At 38.3% G+C, this 24,800-nt stretch overlaps 1 protein-coding gene across 4 annotated transcripts in view; it reads left to right on the top strand.

The window, feature by feature from the left end:
• Positions 1-24,800, top strand: part of Fig4 (FIG4 phosphoinositide 5-phosphatase) — a 116,149-nt gene that overhangs the window by 76,389 nt on the left and 14,960 nt on the right. For all 4 annotated transcript variants that reach the window (XM_070010869.1, XM_070010867.1, XM_070010866.1 and 1 more), the window contains 3 exons: positions 946-1,141; positions 2,601-2,683; positions 8,247-8,333. In XM_070010869.1, the coding sequence (XP_069866970.1) occupies positions 946-1,141; positions 2,601-2,683; positions 8,247-8,333 (366 nt within the window). The remainder of the gene's footprint in view (positions 1-945; positions 1,142-2,600; positions 2,684-8,246; positions 8,334-24,800) is intronic.

The raw sequence follows: 24,800 nt of genomic DNA, 5'->3' as shown, positions 1-24,800 counted from the left end.
CATGCATATGTGCATAACTATGTGGCCTTTAAATGGCTTCATGTTCAGTCCTGATCAGGTCCTAAGAGGAATTTAAAAGAAAAATCCTTGTGAGTTTAGAATTGAAAAGTTCCCGGCATAAGTAAATGACCAGTCTCATTAGTGTATAGCAAAGAAATCCTATCAAATTTAATTTTCAGTTGCAAAAAGTCAGAAATTAACTTTGATCTCCACAGTATCTTAACCCACAGTTAAATAGCATTGTTTTCATCCTTTCCTAGACTACTATGGCATTTTTAGTTTATTACAGAAAAACGTTTAACAAGTGTGAACTATTAAACATTTTTATAAAAGCCAAAAGAAGTATTACTATAAAACACTTTTTTGCTACTAGCAAACTTGGCCCTAAAAATAAAAGTAAATACAGTAAATACTTGTACAGGTTTTTTTCTCCATCTTTCCCTCCCCATTTGTTCTCAACTATCAGAGGCATTTTTCAATGAATGTACTTGTTCACTAATAAATACAAGAAACTTTAAAAATCATATGATGTTCTGCAGTTGATTACTTCAGTACACTGTGGTTGAAAAGGACAACATGTGGATTTTCTCTTGGCTTTTTCTGGAAGCTTTTGCAAGTTATAGGGAATTTTACTAATGCCTGAAACATACAGTTTTCTCATACTTTTCCAGAAACTTTAAAAGTATTGATTTTAGTTGCTAAAGGAAGTTACAGTAGCCAAGTGCTGAGGAGACTTTTCTATACCCTGCAAGTACACTTTGGGTTATTTTTAAAATTTATAATGAGTTTAAATGCATATAAGATTGGTACATATAAGAAATACTGAGCTTTCCAGTTTAGCACATGGTGAGTTCAGAAACTACTTTCTCAGTCATTTTCAATACAAAATGACCATTGAAGGTTCAGTTTAAAGAGGCTTCACATCTGCTGTTCCTCTTTTTAAAGAAATAAAAGCAATCGAGAAGAAGCTGTATTGCAGCGGAAAACTGCAGCCAGTGCCCCGCCACCCCCCAGTGAGGAGGCCGTGTCCAGCAGCTCTGAGGATGACTCTGGGACAGACCGTGAGGATGAGGGGTCTGTGTCTCAGCGCTCCACCCCTGTGAAGATGACTGACACAGGAGACAGCACCAAAGCCACTGAGGTGTGTGGGAAGGAAGCCCACGTGACTCAGCCTGAGGCCCTAAGGATGATCTTTAAAATTCTGCTTTCATTAAAAGGCTGAGAGTAAGAAAATGTCATCTCACTCATACATTTTAATATGTGCTGCTTGAGGCTTATGCCTATAAGCTGACCACATTTAGCATAGACTTGAAAATGGTTTATTTTGAAATAGAATTAGTGGTTTTGCTCCCCTTTGTAATTGTGAATTCTTACCACCTCAGAATTTTAAAGAATATTCTGCCCTTTTTGTTTGTTTCTGTGCCAGTACTAGGACTTGAACTCAGGATCTAAGTGCTGTCCCTTAGCCTTTTTGCTCAAGGCTGGCACTCTGCTACTTAAGATACTGGTCTATTTCTAGCTTTTTGGTTGCTAATTGAAGATAAAAATTTCACAGACTCCTGTATGAGCTGGCTTCAAACCAGAATCCTTAGATCTCAGCCTCCTGAGTAGCTAGGATTACAGGTGAGCCACAGGTATCTGACCATCCTGCCTTCCTTTGAGTAGCCCATCTACTTGAAGTCCATGTATTCATTTCCTGTACTCTGAGCAGGTTTTAGACCTGTCTCACACAATCTTTAAAAACCCCAGAGGGATATTTACCCTGTTCATATTACAGTAAAGGAGTACAACTGGAAACAAACAATAAACTGAAGAACCAAATCAAGCTTTGAGGAAATTTGCTTTCTAGAAATAGCTAAGTCATCTAGAAATAGATAAGACAAATAAATGAGATCTGAATTTTTATTACACAAAGAATTGGCAGCGTCTGACTGATCAGCCAGATCCAGCCTGTTTTTTTTAAATAAATAAAGCTTTACTGGAACCTAGCCCTGCCTACCTGCCTACATATTACATGCGACTGTTTTTGTACTATACCAGCAGAGGTGAATAATTACAAGAGAGCTGATTAAAACTAATGAGCATGAAATATATACTATCAGGCATTTTATAGAAAATGCCAACTCCTGCATTATACAGCAACAAATGTAATTATCTAACGTGCTTTTAAAATCATAAAATACACTGGTTTTTAGTGGGAAATGGAAATCAGAGTTTTTTTTTATTGTGAGAATAACATACAGAGGCGTTACAATTACATGAGCAAGATAATGAGTACATTTCTTATCAAGCATTGTTGTCTCCTCGTTGTTTCCCCTTCCCATCCCTTCCCGTACTACTCCCCTCCCCCTACCCCATCCTCCCCCCACCCCCCACCAAAGTTGTTAAGTTCATTTTTTTGACATAACGACTTGTACATGTCATTGTTGCAATGGGTCCAGAGTTTTTTCTTAAAGACATAAACTAAGAAGTTGAATGAGCAGGTTGGGAAAACCATTATGATTGCTTTTATAGAAAAATTTCTAGACTTACTTTCTTCATTTTTGGAAATTATCAATATGCTGGATGTCAAAAAGTTCTGTTTCCATTTTTTAAACCAGAATTTGGTCCAACCCATGAAAGAAGTGTATGGAATTAATCTCTCAGATGGCCTCTCTGAGGAAGATTTCTCCATTTATTCAAGGTAAGCTACTTTCACATAGAAAGAAAGGAGGAAAGGAAAAAAAATTATAATCATATCTATATGACCTTTAAAAATGAAAATAAAAATGCAGAAAGAAATGAATCTCATTTAGAATACATTTGTAGCATTTAAGGTATCAAAATCTGAAATACTGCTTTGTATTTAGAATTAAAGTTCTTAGCACCTAAGATGCTTGCCCTCAGTGATAAAAATTTATGATGCTTAGATGTTTGTTACTGCCCTTGTAGAGCCACTAGTCATTGCTGTATTCCAAAATCCTTAATATCAAGGCACTGTCTTACAAAACAAATATGGAAAGATGACAGCTGAGAACCTGGTGTTTGTTTTAGCTTTAGGTGCAGATGGGAGTGGTGGCTAAGGGGGAAAGGTCCATACTACCAGTTCAGGATGTGTTGACCAGGCAGATCTCATTGAAGGAAGCCATCAGACAAAAGGCATTCCCAGAAATCACCTGTGTGTGTGCTAAGGAGGAGAGTCATGGAGGTTCTCAAAATAATTGTTCATTCCAAAATCCCCAAGAACCTGCAAATACCACTGTAAATACCACCTAACACAAGCCTTCAGAAGGCTAGAAAACAAGTGAACTATGTCCCATGTAAGTCATACAGGTTTGGTATATGTAAATTTCTTAATAAAAAAAATAAGCACTAATTGGCAGTTTCTTTTTTTAAAAAAAAGTATCTCTTGCCTTACACATGACTTTCACTTTCAGCCTTAATGGCTTGGACTGCCTCTGTGGCTTTGTTCAGCCACAGTATTCCTGGGAAACAGTCTCAGAAGTATGAAACGGCATGTCTGTAAGGAAGCGATTACTGTTAGGGACAGCGGAATCCATCTAGAACTGGAGTCTGTGATTGATACTGCAGAAATTACGCTGCCTTCTATTTGTTCTTTAAATACCCATAATAGAAAGAGACTATTATCCCACATTATGGGCTAAGTGTGCAGAGCCATTCAGTGATTTGTCCTGGTTACATATTGTATTCCCTTGTTCCTCTCAGCTGCCTTGTTTATGATGTAGACCTTAGGGAGAATGTGGAGGAACATAGACCTGGCCATAGACCTGGCCATTACTTTCCTCTATGTGAGTAGCCACTTCCTACAGGCATACTACCCCTGTTAGGCTTCTTCCTTCCCCACTAGGACTTTGTGGGCCTCTCTCGTCTCCATTTCCATGGGCATTGTTATAGTCAGAGGAAGCTTCTGTATTCCATTACTGTAACAAAATACCTGAGAAAACAAACTTACCAAGAACAGAGATTTCTTTTGGCTTATTTGATCCTGTTGCTTTGGGGACAGTGTCATGCATGGTGGAACAAAGCTGTTTGTTATATAGCTGGAAAATAAAAAAAGAAAGAAAAATAGATCAGGTCATCCATTCTGCATTGAGTATATACCCCTATTGTGCATGAACCCTCTCATTAGGCCCCACCTCTTAAAGTTTTTGCCATCTACCAATAGCACTACTCCAGAAATAAGCCTTTAACTGCTGGGGCTTTGAGGAACATTCAAGGTCCAAATGTCAGCAGCTTCTGTGGATGTAGCTGTGCCAGAGGTGGCCACAGGACAGTCAAGGCTCTTCTCGCATTGGAACTGTCTTAGTAATTCTTCTGATCCACAGAGCAGAGAGAGAACCCACATAGTTGCCTAAACCTCTCTAGTTCTGCACCCAGGAAGCTGGTGCCCATGGAAGTTTATGCATATACCAACAGTGCCCTGGTCTGGCTTGTAGATCACAGCTCCTACTGGGCCACCACAGGACACTGTGGGGAAGAGAAATTATACTGTATTTCCTACATTGGCTTTGAGCACTTCCAGACTCCTGAGAATTTCTCAGTTTTCTGCTTTTGTTCCATGCATTGAGCCCTGCTCTTTCTTGTCTTCCTCTTCCTTATGTTTTTTAGTGACTTTGGTTTGTTGTCTTGACAAGCGGAAAGTTTCTTTCACTTCCTTAAAGCTGCATCCACCTGCAACAATTAAAAAAAAAAGTGACAGAGATCGGGCACTTGATTTGGAAAGTTTAAAAGTCTATGCAAAGAGTTGATAATATGTGACATTATTCTGCCAAAAAGATGAATGAAAATCTGTCACCTGCTGAAGATAAAAGTCAGCTCTATGGAAGTTTTTCAGTAGCACTATAATGACTTCATAATTGGTAGCTTCTGCAGCATTTTTCTTGACCTTTAGAAAAGCTTATGAAAAATAAATGATAAAAATTATCTATGCTCATCAAAGGAAATACATTAGATAATAGGAAAATGGAAAGAGAATCAGCTCTTTAATCCTGTAGACTTGTGGACACAAAGAACAAACTATAACATCACCACTCTGAGGGGACAGTGTGTCTTAGCTTAACACTGATTAATTCTGTTCAGGTCTTCTCTGAGGAGGGATGACTTGACCATGCTGCTCATGAGCTGGCCCCTCCATCTTGGTTGAATGTGTTCCACTTCAAGATAGTTAATAGGTGGGAAGATACAAGAATAGGAGGAATCTATTGGCCTAAGGAAATTGAGCGCATCTCCTAGGTTCCCAGCAACATTGATGCTTTGTGGAGGTTGGTTCCTAGCCTGCCCACCCTTTGCATATCATTAATTTCATTGCCAGCTCCACCTCATGCTTCCTGAGGAGACCTGAGACCTATAGGACTATCTGCCTGGCTCAATTTCTGCATAGCATTGAAGTCATAGAAGGCAAAAGTATATATGTGATTTATGTCCATGGTTAGGAATTACATGCTACACAAAATGATGTATCCTTCTAAAAAAATTCCAGCTAAGTCTTGTGTTACAAAGGATGCTCTTAGTGTAGCTGAAATCAGGAAAGCAAATCCTTTTGTAATAGCCCCATAAAAAACAAAATAGCTAAAGAAGAGTTAACTAAAGAAGAGAAGGACCTCTACGATGAAAACTTTAAAAACCTAAAAAAGGAAATTAAAGCAGAGCTTAGGAAGTGGAAAAACCTCCCATGCTCCTGGACTGGGAGGATTAACATAGTGAAAATTGCAATACTCCCAAAGGCTATCTACAAATTCAATACAATACCTATCAATATTCCAACCTCATTCTTCAAGGAAATAGAAGAAGCAACCCAAAAATTCATATGGAACAATAAAAGACCCCAAATAGCAAAAACAATCCCTAGCAGAAAGAACAGTGCTGGAGGAATATCAATACCAAATTTCAAACTCTACTACAAAGCCATAGTAGTCAAAACAGCTTGGTAATGGCAAAAGAACAGATCTGAGGACTAGTGGAATAGAACTAAAGACCCAGAAATGAACCCACAGACCTATAGCCACCTAATCTTCGATAAGGTATCTTAAAAAATAGAATGGAAGAAGGACAGCCTCTTCAGTAAATGGTGTTGGCAAATGTGGTTAAACACCTGTAGAAAACTAAAGCTAGATCCATATATATCACCCTGCACAGAATCAACTCCAAATGGATCAAAGACCTCGAAGTCAAAGTAGATACCCTAAAAATTTTAGGAAGGAATAGGAGAAACTCTAGGGCTCCTTGGCACAGGCCGAAATTTTCTTAATAAAGACCCAGAAACAACAAATCAAAGAAAGGCTGGATGAAAGGGATTGCATGAAATTACAGAGCTTCTTCATGGCAAAGGACATAGCTAGCAAGATCAATGTCTCATACTTAGAACTCAAACCCCCAACAACAAATCCTCAAAGAAACAACCACCCAATTAATAAGTGGGCTAAAGACTTAAAGAGAGACTTCTCTGAAGAGGAAATAAGAATGGCCAATAGACACATGAAGAAATGCTCAGCTTCTCTAGCCATAAAAGAAATGCACATCAAAATAACATTGAGATTCCACCTCACCCCAGTTAGAATGGCTAGAGTCAAGAAATCTAATAACAACAGATGCTGGGGGGGATGTGGCCAAAAGGGATCCCTACTGCATTGTTGGTGGGAGGGAGTGTAAACCACACAAGTGGTTTTTATCTTTCTTGCTATTGTTTTTAGCATATTTAAAATGTACTATGTGATTTTTTGTTTCTCTTGTATGCTCTTCCCCACAGTATAACCCCTGTTTTCACTTTATTTGATGTTGGTGCCCTGCATCTTTTGTATACATTTTTCTAATTTGGGGAAGGGAAAGGAAATAACAAAATGCTGAAATAAGGATACAGGTTGACCCATTGTAACAATGAGATGTGCAAGATACTATGTTGAAATGAACTTTACAACTTGGGGGGAGGGAGAGAGGAAGGAATTGGGGAGGTGGGGAGGGAAGGGATGATAGGGGAAAAACAAAGGAGGGGGTAACAATGCTCAATAGGAAAGGTTTCATGACCTTACTCACGTAACTGTAACCCCTCTGTATAGTATTTTGTTGTTGTTGGTTGTGGGGCCTGACCTCTGGGCCTGGGCACTGTCTCTCAGCTCTTGAGCTCAAGGCTGGTGCTCTACCACTTGAGCCACAGCACTACTTCCAGCTTTTTCTGCTTATGTGGTGCTGAGGAATCAAACCCAGGGCCTCATGCATGCGAGGCAAGCACTCTACCACTGAGCCACCTTCCCAGCCCCTGTACAGTATTTTTATAATAAAAAACGTATTAAAAAACAAAGGGTGCTCTTATTTTCTTTTCTTTTTTTTTTTTAATTGTATTTTATTTTATTTGAGAACATACTGTACAGAGGGGCTACAATTACATGGGCAGGATAATGCATACATTTCTTACCAAGCATTGCAGCCTCCTCCTTTGTTTACCCTTCACTTCCCTTCCCCGCCTCCCCCCTCCCCCCACCCAATTTTACCCCCCTCCCCCCACCCAATTATACCCCCCTCCCCCCCCCCACACCGACATTGTAAAGCTGGTTTTGACATGACATTTTGTACTTCTCATTGTTGCATGATCCAGCAATCCCACTTTTGGGCATTTTACCCAAATGTTTACAAACAAGACCACACTAAAGCTACCAGCACAACTATGTTTATTGCAGCATTATTGACCATAGCTAAGACATGGAACCAACCCAGATGCCCCTCAGTAGATGAATGGATCAAGAAAATGTGGTATATATACACAATGGAATTCTATGCCTCCATCAGAAAGAATGACATTTCCCCATTTGTTAGGAAATGGAAAGGTTTGGAAAAAATTATATTAAGTGAAGTAAGCCAGGCCCAAAGAAGCATAGGTCCCATGGTTTCCCTTATTTGCAATATCTAGTATAGGTATGAGTCAAGCGGAAAAGGTCAGATAATGTGATGTTAGGAAAATGAACCCTTAAATATGTATTTTAATGTTTTCGTTTCTTTCATGCATGTGTTTCTAACGCATTTATAAGATTATTTCTTTGTTGCTTTGTATGTCCCTCCCCCACAGTGTAACCCCCGCTTTCACTATATTTGATGTCAGTATAACATGTGGAGGAGATGGGGACAAACAAGTCGTTTATTTTCTTTTCTGAAGCAAGCATATTATTGCCATTTAACACTTTACATCATTTTGTGTGAGCTGAATTGATTTCAGATCCTTCCTTCTCTAGCTTACTTTTACCCATTGTAATTTGTAGATTTGTTCAGCTTGGGCAGAATCAACATAAACAAGACAAAAGCAGCCAACAGCTCTGTTCCAGGTGCTCAGATGGAGTTATAAAACTGTAAGTACTGGGTTAGATGTTAAAAAACAAAACAAAAAGCCTTTTTATTGATACCATTCATGTTGCTTTCTTGAGACTTGTTAAGAAAAATATCACCAAGTTCGTGTAATTAGACTGACTACAGATCTTCTCTTGGTTCCTTATTTGAGTGAAACAGTCTTTTGGAGGAGTTGAGGGGGACTCAGTGACAGCAACATTAATTGTACTTAGAATATACAGGGGTTGGAGTGGGCAGAGACTTCCTTCTGTGAACACTGGGTAGAAATCAGATGATGAAACAGCTCTGACCCTGGAGACACACTTCTCAAATTCAACACCAGGCCTTTGAGTTTATGGATGTCTTTGTTAGTTCTAGCAACTTGGGATAAGTTAAACAAGTGTTTAATAAATTCTTAAACAGAACTGTGTTCAAGTAGTACCATTTTCTGGTATGTTACCTTGAGTAAGTAACTATAGTACCATATGGCTAATTTTCCTGATTTGAAAAAGGAAATAAAAACAGTACCCAAGGGAGGGTGGTGAGCCTTAGATAATAAATCCAAAATGCCTCTGACAGTGTCTGCCACAAGCTTTTAATATATTAGGATCGTTATCATCTTCTTGACATTTATCATTGTTCTCTGCTTGTTGGGACAATCAGTGGTAGTGTGTGTGTGAGCTGTCAAGGTCAATGTCTGGCACCTGGTTAATGTCTAGTTCACTTTCCTTTTCTTAGAACAACTATCAGTTTGGTCAATAAACTGCTTATTTGATAGGTATTGATTGCTTAACTTTTGTGTGTCTTATATCTGCATGTTCCTGATTATTGGTTCAGAAACTTTTATTATCACAACAGGCAAAGAATGATGCCTGTGAGCAGTGGCTGTGAAGCCTCTGACAGTGGTACAGATTTGAGAATATGAGCAGGACTTGAGTCCTCACTCATAGAGAAGAGGAATAGGACATTATCAAGGATGACTGTTAGGGTTTTTGGTTTGTATAACAGGTTTGACTATTTGACTCCTTCAGCAGATAGTTACTAAATTTGTCTGTGCTAGGAACATTAAAAGCTGTAATGTGCTGAGGTACAGAGCACTGCAACAGTACCAGATCTACCTTTTCAAGTGGCAACAAGAAGGAGGGGCTGAGGAGAGCCCTGGTTGGGAATGTAAATGCTTGTGAGTAATAATTGAAGTTACTGGTGAAGGATGAAACTGAGTAAGAAGAGAAACTTAAGTGAACGCTGTCTAGATCAAATCCTGGTGGAGCTCTTGGACTAAGGACTAGAATAGAGAGAGAGAAAACCCTATCAAGGAGATTGAGAAGGCTAATCAGAGAAGGGGAAAGAAAGTAAGTGTGTCTTATCACAGTGACTTATTACAGATTATCCTTTATTTCTGTCTTCCATTACTATTTTTTTGGAGGCTAATAGGAAACTATTCAAATTTTATACTATTATTATTACAAAGGAGTTGTCATTTAACAAAGCAGTTTGTGAATACGCTATATCTTTATTTTCTTTCTTTGTAGGGAGTGGTCATATGCTTACTAATTTCAAAGCAGTTTTTCTTTGTTATAGTTATTTAGCATATAGAAATATGGACTCCCAAATGAATGAAATTGTTATGACCAAAACATATTTAAATACGTTGGTAAAATAAGAGACTGTTAACTAAATTGTATTATACAAAGTGACCATTCTGTTGAAACAGTATGATATGGTTTATTAGGAGGTGATGAAGTACAAAGAAAACAAAAATATTTCTCTCATCTTTTCCAACACCATTTCTACTTTGATATGAAATGGGTCTTACAGTTATTGTTTTTCCATTCTTTTTCTTAAAATGTTTAGTATTCGCTTTCTTGAGTCCTAGCACCAGGAAAAACCATGCAGAGCTAGACTTTTTAACCTTTTCCACTTAATTAGCAAAGAGTCTATCGTGGTATTGCACAGTGTCTTCAGGATAACAAAGAGCTTGGTAGGCACTGCATTATGTTGTCATGGCAACTGCCAAGAGTGTTTTTGGTTTGTGTATTTGTATGTGTGTGCCCTTTAAATTAGAACTCTCTAAGCAGGTTCTTAAAATGTCAGCTATTCATTTTTAGATTTCTAAAGCTATGCCCAAAGCAATAGAAATTAGATTTATATGAGATTCTTGAAATTATCTCATATTTTGAGTGCTAGTATATTTTAAAATTGTAATAAGTTCATGTACATATGTATTGACTGGATTGTTCACCATCTTGCCAATTTTTCTTGAAATTATGAGGCATATTAGGTTTCCTTTTACAAATAGGTATTTGCATTACCAGATATGAAAAGTATTGCTAGTAAATAACTACCAAGAAACTTGTAGAACAAGGTCTTCTGAATTGGAGTACGGAAAACTAGATGGGGAAGCCAGGAACTTTCACCCAAGATATTGAATGTTTGGTAGTATGTTGCCTAAGTGGAACAAACTCATACCTATAGTCGATATCTACATCTTCATCCCAAACACCCAAAGCTATACAACTCCTCCCTGATTCATACTACTCTAATTATCTATCTCTGCTTCTCTCTCATTTCTTTAATTTTTTTTTTTTTTGGGTCCGGTCATGGGGCCTGAACTCTGGGCCTGGGCGCTGTCTCTCAGCTCTTCAGCTCAAGGCTAGCGCTCTACCACTTGAGCCATAGCACCACTTCTGGCTTTTTTCTTTTTGCTTATGTGGTGCTGAGGAATCGAACCCAGGGCCTCAGGCATGCAAGGCAAGCGCTCTACCACTGAGCCACCTTCCCAGCCCCTCATTTCTTTAATTTTTACCTCTCAGTTACCCTTCTTCTTCTTTACCCTCCTCTCTTTTCTGTCACTTCTAAGGTATTTTTAGTTTTGGATTTTTTTTGGCTGTTTTTGTTTTTAGAAGTGGGGTTTGAACTTAGCCTTGAGCTTGCTAGGCTGGTGCTCTACCACTTGAGCTACATCTCGCTAGTTATTTTGGGTCTTATTTTCCTGACCAGTCTGCTCTTAAGATCACAAGTGCTCGCCATTGCATCCAGCTTCCCTTCTGTGGAGATGGTATTTCACAGATTTTTCTTGGGCTAGGCTGGAACCATGATCCTCTCAATCTCAGCCTCCCAATAGTTTGGGATTACAGTGTTTACTCCTGTGCCCAGCCATTGGTTGAGAAGAGGTGTGATAATCTTTTCTGCCTAGGTTGGCTTTGAACCATGATCCTCCCATTTTTTAGTCTCAAAATAACTGGGATTATAGGCATGAATCATCAACACCCAACTTTAGGGCTTATTTAAAAAATATAATAATATTTCCTTCATAAATATTAGGGCTTGCAGGGCTCCAGTGGCTCAAGACTATAATCCTAGCTACTCAGGAGGCTGAGATCTGAGGATTGCAATTCAAAGCCAGCCCGAGCAGGAAAGTGCGTGAGACTCTTATCTCCAATAAACCACTAGAAAACCGGAAGTGGAGCTGTGGCTCAGGCCGTACAGCACTCGCCTTGAGCTGAAGAGCGCAAAGACAGTGCCCAAGCCCAGAGGTCAAGCCCCATGACCTACAAAAAAAATGAAAATAAAAATAAGTAAATAAATATTAGGGTAGTATTTTTTAAGATTGCAATTCTTCACCCACTATGGGATTGTGAAATTCATAAACTAAATGAAATCAAGTACCAATATGTGGCATATAGTGTAGACAAGATTTGCTTCATGGATAGCATGTGTACATTAGCTTTTCCCACAGTATGTTTATTGTGGGTAAAGTCAGTTTGGATTTATATGAGCACACCTGTTCTCCCAAATATGTTAAGCAAAAAAATGAACTCTATTCCTGGTATCTAGACATTTACTGAATGTTTCTTGAATAGATGAAATTATGTATGAGTGGAGCTTTTTTCCTTTCTTTCTTTTTTGTGGGATGTGGGGCTTGAACTCAGGGCCTGGGTGCTGTCCCTGATTTGCTCAAGGCTAGTATTCTACCTCTTTGAGCCACAGCTCTACTTGTAGTTTTCTGGTGGTTAAGTGGTTTCTGTGAGGTTAATTAGGAAAGGAGAGGGTCAGAGAGAAGCAGAGAGGTTTCTATGGTAAGTCTGTGGTAAGTAAAAATAAATGCAAGCCTTAGAAAATACACCCTGTTGCTTCTGAGAATTGGGAGCTGGGATAAACTTAGGAGAGAAGTAGGTAGCAGAAAGCAACAGGTCAAAATGGAAATGATATAAGATAGAGATAAAGGGCCAACTTAGAAAAATAAATACTTTTTCATTTGAATATTATCTGTCAATAATATTTATTCTTTATTCTTAAAGAAGCTAATTTATTGAAACAAAATGAATTTGTTAAAGCTTCAGAGGAGTGCTGTACTGAAAGGTTTCATATATAAAAAACAATAAGTGTATTATTTTTATTACTGTGTTTTTATGCTTATTACACATTATTAGGTTAACATACAGGGTAATTAACATACAGGGTAATAAATTTAGTTGTTGGGACTCACATTAATTTTAAGATATCTAAAATGAGAAGTAGTTTTTAATTGTAGTATATTGGCTGTTTCATTTTGGTGAATACAGAGCATACCATTCACAGGGGTTTTTATGGGTTCACATGAGGACTTACGGGCTTTCTTAACATGAATACATGGTCTTGAGCTTCTGTCCTATGTCTTAATTGTCTTTGTATTACTGTAACAAAATACCCAAGTCAAGATACTTTCTAAAGAAAAAAGCCTTATTTAATTCACAGTTCTGAAGATTTAAGAGCATGGCCCCAGCATCTGCTCATTTTTGATAAGTCATGGCAGATGCATCTCAGTGGCAGGAAGAGAGAAGGGGCCATGGCAAGACAGGAATTGAGAGACTGGGGAGGGTCCAGGCTTGCTGTTTTTATGAAAACTCACCAAGGATAGCATCCTTCTTTCCTTCCCTTTTTTTTTTTGTTTTTAAGTTCATTCTTCTTAAATGCCTAATTGCCTCCTACTAGAGCCTACACTAAAAGATTCATCACTCAGTACTGTCACACTAATAAACTAACCTCTAGCACATAGACTTTTGGGAGGCAATCCACGTTCAAACCACAGCAAGACCCAGAAGTAACTGCGTGCATCCAGTTCACAAGACCCAGTCAAGAAGAAATAAGATCAGGAGAAGATGTTGGGTAAGAGCCTGACTCTTACCCTCTAAGCAGAATTTTAATCATAGGACTAAGGGGCTTATATTCCCATTTCAGAAAGGTCACTCTAGAAATAGTGTGGAGAACAGATTGGAGTCAGTGTGTCTATTGAACATACCAAGAATGCCAATTGAGTGGGATATTGACAATTGACCTTTATAGGAACAGTTTTTATAAAGGTAGATATGTAAGGTTTGGCTAATCAGTAATAGATTAGGCTTTGCCATACTTGAGAAACCAGAAGGAATTGTTTGTTTTGTTTTTGTCTCTAAAGCTTTGACTGGCCTAGAACTTACGGCCCTTCTGCCTCAATATCCTGATAGTTGGGATTATAGAATTGAGCCAGCATGAATGGCTTGAGAGGCCAGGAGTCTTATAGCTTACTTGACTTGACTGAGATACAAGCACACAGCACATAGCAAGTGCAAGTCAGGAGCAAGAGGGTGAGTCTCAGACAATAAGAGGAGATCCAAAGTGATACCTCTGACACTTGAAGAATTTAGTTAAATACAATTCAGTAACTTAGGGTTTTCTGTACTTGATTAAGTAAGCAAATAAGTTAAAATTTTTCACTTTCTTTAAAGGGGTCCAAGTTAGATAAAATATTATATATGCTTTTATAAATATTTTAGGGATCCATGCTCATGTTAAAGTGAAAAAAATCCTCCAGTTAGTGATAGCTGATTTATTATGGCTTTAAAATGTATTTTTATACATAAAACACTGTCTTGTGTTTTACAAGAACAAGCTGGTTAATCCTAGGGGAGTAGTTTGGATATGTTAAACGTCCATTTAAGGGTATCATTACTCATCATTTGATTTAGCTAATGATTTCTAATGGCTTAGCCTTTCATAATTTCAGTAAAATTTGCCAGACTACTTTCAGTTCTATGTATGGCAGGTGGGTGGGATGACTTGGGGCAGATCTAGTGATTAGGAGCCTCGTACTGTCACCTTGGCTTCCCACCAAGCTTTCCCTTTGTCCAGTGAGAAATGAATATCCGGGGATGATTTGTTTATAACCTGCTTTTCTCAGAGTATCTACTGGACTTCTCCAGTGAAGATAAAATTTTGACTGAAATACAAGAAAACACATTTTAGTTTTACATGTAAATCCAGTTACTGTGTCTGTGGGTGACTCAGTACTCCTTGAAGCTCTCACACATGATTTGTCCAAATGTAACCCCCATAAGTACTGATTATATTTAAAGCTCACCTTATTATATAAGTTTCCATGTGTAATATTTTGTATTATTACTCATTTTTATTTTGAAAAAGAAGAATCACATCATGGAAATTAGTCTTGTGTTCTCATATCTAAAGGTTCGCTCATATTTGAAACCTCTTTCTGCCTTCCTCTTGATTTTATGGAGCCAGAAAGTCCTTAATAAACCCACTATGTGGTGGGCTGATTGTGAAACTAATCTGAAAAGACTGAGTTGACTGAGGGCAGGCTTCATCTGTGTTTGTAACCCTAGTTCCTACTGTGACACCTGGTACGGCAAAAACATTAAATAAAATATGAATGCATAGTATTTGGCTTCAATAGCTTTACATCATTTGGGAATGTTATGTAATAATTAAGAATGAGGAAAAGTCTGGGTGCTGGTGTCTCTCTCCTGTATTCCTGGCTATTCAGGAGGCTGAGATCTGAGGATTGCAGTTTAAAGCCTTCCTGGTAGGAAAGCCCATGAGACTGTTAGCATTAATTAACCACCAAAATCCAGAAGTGGAACTGCAGCTCAAGTGGTAGAGTGCTAGCCTCAAGCAAAAAAAGCTCAGGCCCTGAGTTCAAGCCCCAAGACTGGCACAAAAATAAAAAAGATTGAGGGAGAACTGCCAGAATTAACAAATTGAAGCAAATAGTTGGACAAATGAAAGATGTTTGTAAGTTTTCATTTTAATTTGATTTCTTTTCAGTTCTGATGTAGCTAGCAACTGTGAGTTCTTGGCAGGCCTTGAATAAATTTTCTCAATTAATAAATTATTGCATTCCTTATTAGTTAACTGATGCTTTATATTAGTAGGACAGGCTAAAATGGACCACAGTTTTATGAATTTTGATTCCCTGATGCTACCAAATTGCTGACGCTCTTAATTGAGAGAATTCTCTTCTGCATTTAATAAGCTCTTATAATCCCTTGATCAACATACTTAGGACAGAACCATAGTTTTCTGGTTTGTATTTGTTTGTTGTTTCCAAATACAGAGTTCTAATAAGAAGATAGCTTTGGGGGCTGGGAAGGTGGCTGAGTGGTAGAGTGCTTGCCTTGCATGCATGAGGCCCTGGGTTTGATTCCTCAGCACCACATAAGCAGAAAACGCCAGAAGTGGTGCTGTTGCTCAAGTGGTAGAGCACTAGCCTTGAGCTAAAGAGCTGAGGGATAGCACCCAGGCCCAGAGTTCAGGCCCCATGACTGGCAAAAAAAAAAAAAAAAAAGAAGAAGATAGCTTTGTTTTTGCCTTTGTCATACTTTTTAAATCCTTTCATTAAAAATATATATATTGTGGTTTGATATCATTTGGAAAGTGTCACTAACAAGTCACACTTTCCGTTCTATATTTGTGACATCACCAAAATGTCTGCATAAAATGTATTGTGTCCTTATCTACAAGATAAAAAGGAATTGAACCTTTGTTTTGCTTTTTATAATGTTAGAAATTCATTATTCAGTGTTAAAATAAAATCAATATTTCTTAAGCTATTATACTTTAGAGTAATGTGTTCCTTCAAAAATGAACTCTTTTAGGCTGATTTCAGAAGATAAATAGCTAACTTGATTGTCATTTTGTCATGTAGTTTTAAAAAGATTTTCTAGAGTTTAAATTTTATTTATTTAGTGCCAGTAGTACAGTTTAAACTCAGGCCCTCGAGGCTCTCATTTGGCTTTTTTCTTTAAGGCAGGCACTCTATCAACTTGTGGCTTTCTGGTGATTAACTGGAGTCAAGAATCCCTCAAATTTGTCTGCCTGGGCTGACTTTGAACTGTGACTCTCGGCTCTCAAATTCTTTAGTGGCTAGGATTATATGTGTGAGCCACTGTCACTTGGCTATCAAATACATTTATTTTTTGATAATATAATGGAGCTGGGAAAATGTTCAGATAATCTTGAAAGCCTCAGGAAATGTTTAAAGGATAGAAAAAGGATAAGAATGCAATTTTAGTTATCTTTTCAGAAATCCTAAATAAACTGTATTGAAGCTCCTCAGGCCAAGTCTTTAGACTCTTTTCTGTTCTTATTTGCCCAAAGAGTTTGCTCTTATTTGCTTTGAACAATTTCAACTAAATGTTATTCTGATGATATAATTATTTAATTTATTAAGTTTATTGTTTCTGTTTATCCTTTAATTTGGGTTTATATCTGGAATCTTGGGTATGTTTCCCAACAGTCTCATAATAAGAAAATCAATTGATGTCATCTCAAGTCTTCACATACTGCTTTCCTCTCAAAGCCTGTCCATAATGATTTCTAGAGCTATAAAGATACAATCAGATTTCTAGAGAGAGGGACAAGAAGGCAGTACTTAGAGAGCAGAGATGAGAAGGAGATGAAGAGGGAGAGGGAAAAGGAGAGTAGAGGGAGACAGAGAAGGAGATTAGGATGATAATATTTGAGAATTAGGGGATACCTACACATCATCAGAATCAATTTTCCCAAGACCAGAATGGGTTCATAACTCATTCAATTCCAGAACTTTTCAACTGTGAAACAGATTCAAATGATTTTTTTGAAACTCAACCTAACGACCTCCTGACTTAGGCACCCGGCTTTTATCTAGGTTATATGCCTGTGAGTGCAGCTCAAAGTGCAGATTCCCACAAGAAGCATAGATAGGACTAAATCTTCACACTAGCAAGTGGCTAGCAGCTTGTCACCAAAAGAAGAAAGGAAAAACTGTAAAGCATAAAGTAGCAACCCTCATAACATGCTCTGCAGATCCCTAGGGGTTCTAAGACCCTTCTAAGACCCAAATTTATTATACTCATGGCAAAGGAAGAAGGGGGAAGATGCAGAGGCTTTTGAGGAAGCAGTGAAAATGTGTTCGATAAGCCTTGAATATGTGCCATTTTAGTACTGCTTATGGCAAATGGAAAAGACTGTATACCCAAAGTACCTCTGTGGTATACCATAGTGTGGTTGTCTTAAGAAAAAGGACTGGTGGGCTGGGAAGGTGGCTCAGTGGTAGAGCGCTTGCCTTGCATGCCTGAGGCCCTGGGTTCCATTCCTCAGCACCACATAAGCAAAACAAAAAAAGCCGGAAGTGGCGCTGTGGCTCAAGTGGTAGAGCGCTAGCCTTGAGCTGAAGAGCTGAGGGACAGTGCCCAGGCCCAGAGTTCAGGCTCCACAACCGGACCCAAAAAAAATAAAAAGAAAAAGGACTGGTATAGTTGCCTAAGGAATGAGCCCAGCTCGCCACTTCTTTCACACACAGAATACCAACTGAAATAATGACTGACAGATAAACTGTGTTTCTTCAAACTGGGCTTTTTGGCAGACACTTTCTCAAAAATGAACAAAGCAAACCTGTCACATTAAGGAAAATAATTGACGGTGTTTATTACCAATAACAGAGTTAGATCTGTCAAGTGAAAATTAGAATTTAGAGAAACTTGCATCTGCCACTAAAGGAGAAACTATCTTAAATGTGATTTCTGATACTATATGCTGAAACTTGCTACTATTCATAACTCAGTAAACCAATATTTTTCATATGACTGACACATGCTATTTTTAAAAACTCATTTGTGCTCAGGCAGTAATAGCTCTCACACCTGTAATCCCAGCTACTCAGAAAGCTGAGATCTGAGGATCACTGGTCTAAGCCCAGGCAGAAAAGTCCATGAGACTGTTATCTCCAATAAATGATCACAAAGCCAGAAGTGGAGCTGTGGCTCAAGTGTTAGAGTACCAGACTTGAGTTAAAAAGCCAAGCAAGAGAGCAAAGCCCTGAGGTCAAGTCTCAGTACTCTCTTTCTCTCTCTTTCACACATACAGTATAGAGAGATACAGAGAGAGAGGGGTAGAGGAAGGAAAGAAGAAAGGAATAAAGAAGAAAAGGAAAAGATAAAAGAAAACTCATTTGTAGGTAAAAACAAAAATGTCTTGCCTGTGCATGGTGCAAGATAGACCAATGGATTTTCAGATAAGAGCGTATGAAAAGTTCACTGATAATGCTTTCAGTTCTACATGGCAACTGACCTTTAAGAAACTTGTCAGGTTTTGTTGTAGTATCAAAGAAAAATATCCACAATTATTCAAAAATCTATTAGCATACTTCTTCCAACTACATTCCTTCATGAGGCCAGATTTTCTTTGTAAACTTCAACCAAAACAACAAATCCTGACAGATTCAGCAGACACAAGAATCCAGAAGTTGAGAATCCAGTATTCTCCTGTTAAGCCAGATAGGAAAGACTTGCAGCCATGTAAAACATTTCTTCTTTTACTACTTTTAATAAAATTTAACTATACTTTCTAAAAAACAAACAAACAAGAAAGAGTATCAGGAATCCTGAAATCTGCCCATATCTAATATTGTTAAGCTTAGTTCTTGTCTGTCTGAACCGTGGCTCTTGTCTATAAAGTGAGATTGTAGACCAGTGCAGGAGTGCTCTCATTGATTGGTTCATTTATGCACTTGCTCACTCCTTCATTCAGTAATAATTGTGGTGCTTACTCTATGGTGCAAGTCATCGTAGACAATCTAAATAGGTTCTAAATTGTTGTCTGTTTAACAGCAGCAGATCTTCATTCTGTATACACAGGGAAGCCCAAAGAGAGTGAGATCCAAACTGGTTTTTCACTCTTAGAATACTTCTAGAATGAATTATTTCAGACCCTCAGCAAAGAGCCCCTGCCACATACCTCTTAGTGAGTAATTACTTCTCAAGACTCTTCCTTCATCTTATTAAAATGTAAAATTTATTCCAAAATGAAAACATGGGGCCACACATGTGTTTTGAAAAAGATAAGTCTTTGTCTCAAGAAAGAGACAAAGTGGGCCTGGCTGGCTGATTGTTCCCCTCCCTCAGTATCAGAAGGAGCACAAGGCAGTAGAGCAGACTGTAAAGAGAACAGGAAGACAGCCATGAAAAATGAACATGCTTACGTTGTACTTCTCTGATAAGATGCTCAGGAATATTTACTTTTTTGAAAGGCTGCCTAAATTTTGTGTTCCCTTCTTTGTACAGTGGTGGATAATTTGTCATGCCATTTGCAGCGTGGAGGTAGCCGAGAGTGTTTAATCACAGAAAAGAGGATTAGGAATCATGGAATCAATCCTTCTATCTAGTCACATTTGAATTGCTGTCAGGTTAATCAGCTTTTTAGTTGTGTTGGGGACCACTAAGTGGAACATATAGAGATGAAGATTGAGGGTCAATGAAGAGAAAATCTTTCCAGCAGTTAGAGCTATCTGTGATGACATATAAACCTTCCATTGTTGAGTCCTGAGTTACTCCATTGCCAACAGCATTTAAGCAGAGTCTGGATGACCTTCTACAGCTCTATTGTGGGTTTTTTTTTCACTTGGACTGATGGTTTGCCAAGGTAATTTGGAATAAATATTTTCCATAAGTCTATAATTGAAGCTACAAATTCTATAACAGCTAGATAAGTCACATTTCAAAACAAAGTACATAATTCATATACACCCTTATATTTAGTAAAGACTATGTGACAGGCACTGTTCTCAATACCTGGGGATATGGTTTTAGGGGAAACAGATAAGTACTGAACTAGTAAATATGCCATCAAGACAAATTCATATTAAGATAAATGCCCTGAAGAACACAAACCAAGGGAATGGGAGAAAGTAATTAGAGCAGGCACCAGACAGGTACTGTTTTAAATTAGGAGTTAACATTTTAGCTGCAATCTGAATGAAAAGGAGTCTGCCAGGAGATAACTGGGGAAGCAAAGAGAACATGCCCAAAGACACATTTGGAAAGCAAACAGTAAACAAAGAGCACCACAGAGGAAATGCTATAGGATGGAGCATGGCATGGGTTGGGATCATATCGTACCTAATCTCACAGGAGCTTAGTTGAGGCTCTGAACCCATCCAGTGGAAGCTGCTGAGGACTTTAACAGTGACTGTCTGACTCACCTCTCTGAAAGCTAACAATGGGTATTTTCTGTGAATTAAAGATGTAAGCAGAGGGAAAATAGGACCCTCAAGATGAATGTAGTTTTATTGAAGCCCAGAGAAGGTATTTCTAGAAGGAAGAAGTGAGCAGCAAGCTCACTATTCCTTTAAGCAACAGGAACCTACTGAGCAAGTTTCTATGGGTGGTGGCCATGTAAGATGACAGCGCTAGGAGACATTCTTTCACCAGTTGTTCTGTAAAAGGGTACAAAGAGGTAGAACTTTCTGGACAGGAGTTTGAACCTAGGGGAACGTTTCTAAGATAGAAATGACAGAGAAGAGTCTCTAAGCTGATGGAAAAAAGTAGAGAGGCAGAGGCCAGGGACCCTGGGCAGCTGAGGGATTGCAGTAGTGAGATTCAAAAGGGCACTGAGGATTATTTTATATTTCTGTTGAAGCCAGAATTTCATTATCTTCAGTGTTAATTAGGTTGTTGGAATTTTCTAATATTATTCAGTCATGGTAAGATACCAGTATTCACTCATGCCTGACCTATAAAACAGATTTTTCATAGAACTCTAGATTTCATAGAACTCTAAATTTCTCTCATAGGTCTTCAGAATTTGCGCACTCTTTAATTTGAAAAGAATCCCTCCCTCCCCCAAAAAGAATCCCAAGCTTACCTAAAAGTTGCACTTACAAAACAAAGAAATGACATTGCAGATCTATGATTCACTTCTCTAACTTCTCTGTCTTCTCATTTGAAGTGAGGACTTCATATGACTCTAAATAGCCTTTAATGAATAGTTCTTACAGATAGGAATTTTGTATAAAATTACAGTATAAGTAAAATCAGAAAATAAACAGCAATATATCACTTCCATTTAATCCTCAGAACCCATTCAAGCTTTTGCTAGTTTTCCTATAGTGTGTTTAATTAGAGGAGGATCTAGACCAGAATCTCCTGTCACATTTAATTGTTATGTCTCCTTAGTCTCTTTCACTTTGAACTTGTCCTCACTTTTCCTTGGTTTTTGATATCTTGACACTTTGAATAACATGTGCTATTTGTTTTGAAGACTGGATATCAATTTGGTTTTTATTACTATATTCAAGTTGTGAATCCCATTCTGTCATTATCACATGCCATATAAGTCATCTAATAACTGATTTATAACATCTTGAAATAAGAAGTAGGTGATTCATTTAAGTAACTACTATGTGTCAGTCACTGTTGACACTGGGGATGCAGTAAACATCAAAACTGACAGAATCCTCCAGGATCCTTTTCTAGGGTAGGCAGGCAAGTACTGAACTAATGAACAAATATGATCATTTCATATTGATAGCTAATCTTCAAATGGGCTCCACTCCTGTTATTCATACCCTTATGTATTCTTCCATGTTGCAGCCAGCTTTCTAGTTCTATAGCAAAGTATCTGAGACTATTAACTTGTAAAGAGTAAGGTTTTCTTTTGCTTACAATTTTGGTTTCAGACCATAATCCATTTGACCTGTGGTGAGGCAGCATCTCTCAAGGAGAGCAAATCTGTTTAGATCCCAAGCCAGGGAGCAAAAAAGAAACAAACCTGTTGTCACTGTACTTGATTTTGGTACCCTGCATCTTATATATACATTTGTCTGATCTGGGGAGGGGAAGGGGAATAACAAAATGCTGAAACAAGGACTCAGGATGATCCAAGGATACCCACAGGACAGTATATTGAGAACAAACTTTACAACTTTAGGGGGAAGGCGGGGGTAGATGGGGTGGGGTGGGGAAGAGTGGGAGGTGGGGGAGGGAAGGGATAGTGGGACAACAACAAGGATGGACAAGTAATGTACTCATTGCCTTACTCATGTAACTGTAACCCCTCTGTACAGCATCTTTACAGTAAAATAAAATAAAATTTAAAAAGAAACAAACCTTTGAGGGCATACCTTCAAATGACTCAAGAACTTTCCACTTGGCACCACCTCTTAAAAGATTCACTCCTCTCAAATAAAATAAAATTTAAAAAAAAAAAAAAAGATTCACTCCTCCCCAATACACTATGGCTTGGGGACCCAAAACTTTAACACATAGGCCTTTGCAGGGTTAGTATCCAAACTAAAGAAAAGAGCATAAAGTGGTTAGGTAATAAAATCGATCTACTAAATCACTTGATTTGAGGGAAACAAGCCCTGTGGACAGGCTTACAAGGAACTGGCCAACCACCAGTGAGAAATTGAGGCTTGCCAGCCAAGTGAGGGGGCTTTGAAGTGGAACCCTCAAACCCAACTGAGCCTTGTCTTGGTCATAGCTAGAGCCGACCTTGAACGGTGCTTATAACCTTGAACAGAGCCACCACATTAAGCCATTCCTAGATTCCTGACACTATAACATAGCGAGTTGTTGCTTAAGATACACAATGAATACAAGCAGAAAAGCCCAGAAGTAATGGTCTGCTCTCTTCATTGCATTATCACATGGCACACAGTTTCAACTTAAGCCATTGCTTATGATGTTTATTTTGATACCTTGGTTTAAGTGCTATCTTCTTAGCTTTTCCACTGTGAAGTCACTCTCTCTACTTCTTTCAATTAACAAATATTTTATAGGAGGAAGTTTTAAGCAATATAAATAGCCCTTCATCAAATGTTCCATTTGTTCACAGATTTCTTTTTCTCAGTATGAGATCTAGATTTACTATTTACTTGAAGGGATGTAATCTGTTATTGCCATTATTTATTTTGATGTTCAAATTGTCCCCAATTTCAGTAGAGTCCCTTCAGCCTGCTCCTGTGTCCTTTGGACATGTCCTCATCATTCTTAGAGCACTTCCCTTATTTCTAGCACAAGATGTTTTAGGCTCATCATGTTCTTTGCCTGTCCTAGCCCTGAAATCAGTCATTTCTCTAAGGATCCCTGATTCTTTTTAGTGGAAAATGGTACTAAAGCCAAGATCTGGGCACTTAGTGTACCCATTGCCACTGCAGGGTCACTGCTTCCAGGGCTACTCAGCATCCACACATTTACATGTTGCATTATATTTTACATATTGCAATATGCATAGGTGTATGTAAGTAGTTATGTACATTTCTTTTGTATATTATATATAGTGTCTATAACCATCAGCACATAAAACAAATTAGGTACTTAAATCTATAAGTTCATCTTCTAATTATAAGGTATTCAGTGTTTATTCTATCCTTTTCCCTTTCACATTAATAACCACTTTCACCAACTATGGAAATGTTACTCTTATTCTAGGTATTTGATTAGTCACCTTATATGTAACCAACCTCCTGTCACTCCTTATCTACCCCTGTCAATCAGGTGTATGTCCTACACTCAGGCTCTGACCACCATCAGCCATATCAGACACACCATACTTATCTTACTTGGGCTCTGATTCCCATTGTAGGTGTCCCCATCCCAGTGTGGGTCCTCTCCTCATGCCTCTTGGGCTCCAACAACCCCCCTTAAGGCTGTCACAGGCTATCTGTGGAGATGTCTGTCCATCCAGTGGCTTTAGGATTGGCCTGTTCAGGAACAAAGTGGGAGGCACAGAGCCTTCAAGTTGTACATTAAATTTCAGCACTCTGGAAGCATTCTACTTCCCAACAAACAAATTTTTATTTCTATACTCATGGGTTATAAATTTTTAGACATACTGAAATATCTTGGGGAACTCCACAAATCCCAAAGCAAACAAAAAAGCAAAGGGCAATAAAAACAAGAGTAACCAAAATGTTCCTAAGAAATGGTTAAGTAAATTGTCGGATAAGAAAGACAGTTCCTCTTCATTTGGGACTTTTGGTTACTCTTTAAAATCTTTATATGTATACTTCATTACTGATACGAACAAGCCATGCTTTATATTAAAAGCAAACAACCATATTAAAAAAAGAAAAGACACAGAATTCAAAGCCCTATTGCTGAATATATCTGGGCAGAGGCTGGAAATCTGTGCTTCCCAAAATTCCCCATTTGGATGTCATCATCAGGAAAATTGAGAACCATTGCTCCACAAGAATCACAGACTACCAGTGCCCAGACAAAGCCATGTAACTACTTAATAAGTCAGGACAGATTTCAAGGCCTATAACCCTACTACTGATACCTTCTTCCAAAATACAGTTGCCTCTGCTTATTCTAGTGATGAAAACCTCTGAAAAGATACAGGTTTAGTAAGCTTCAAATTGACAAGGCCATCAAAATCAGACTGAGAAATTACCACTGCCAAGAGATTCC

The sequence above is a fragment of the Dipodomys merriami genome, unplaced genomic scaffold (assembly GCF_024711535.1).
Source record: "Dipodomys merriami isolate MVZ:Mamm:240054 unplaced genomic scaffold, mDipMer1.0.p SCAF_8, whole genome shotgun sequence".
In the NCBI taxonomy this organism is placed as follows: Eukaryota; Metazoa; Chordata; class Mammalia; order Rodentia; family Heteromyidae; genus Dipodomys; species Dipodomys merriami.
This window is presented reverse-complemented; position numbering and strand designations above follow the sequence as displayed.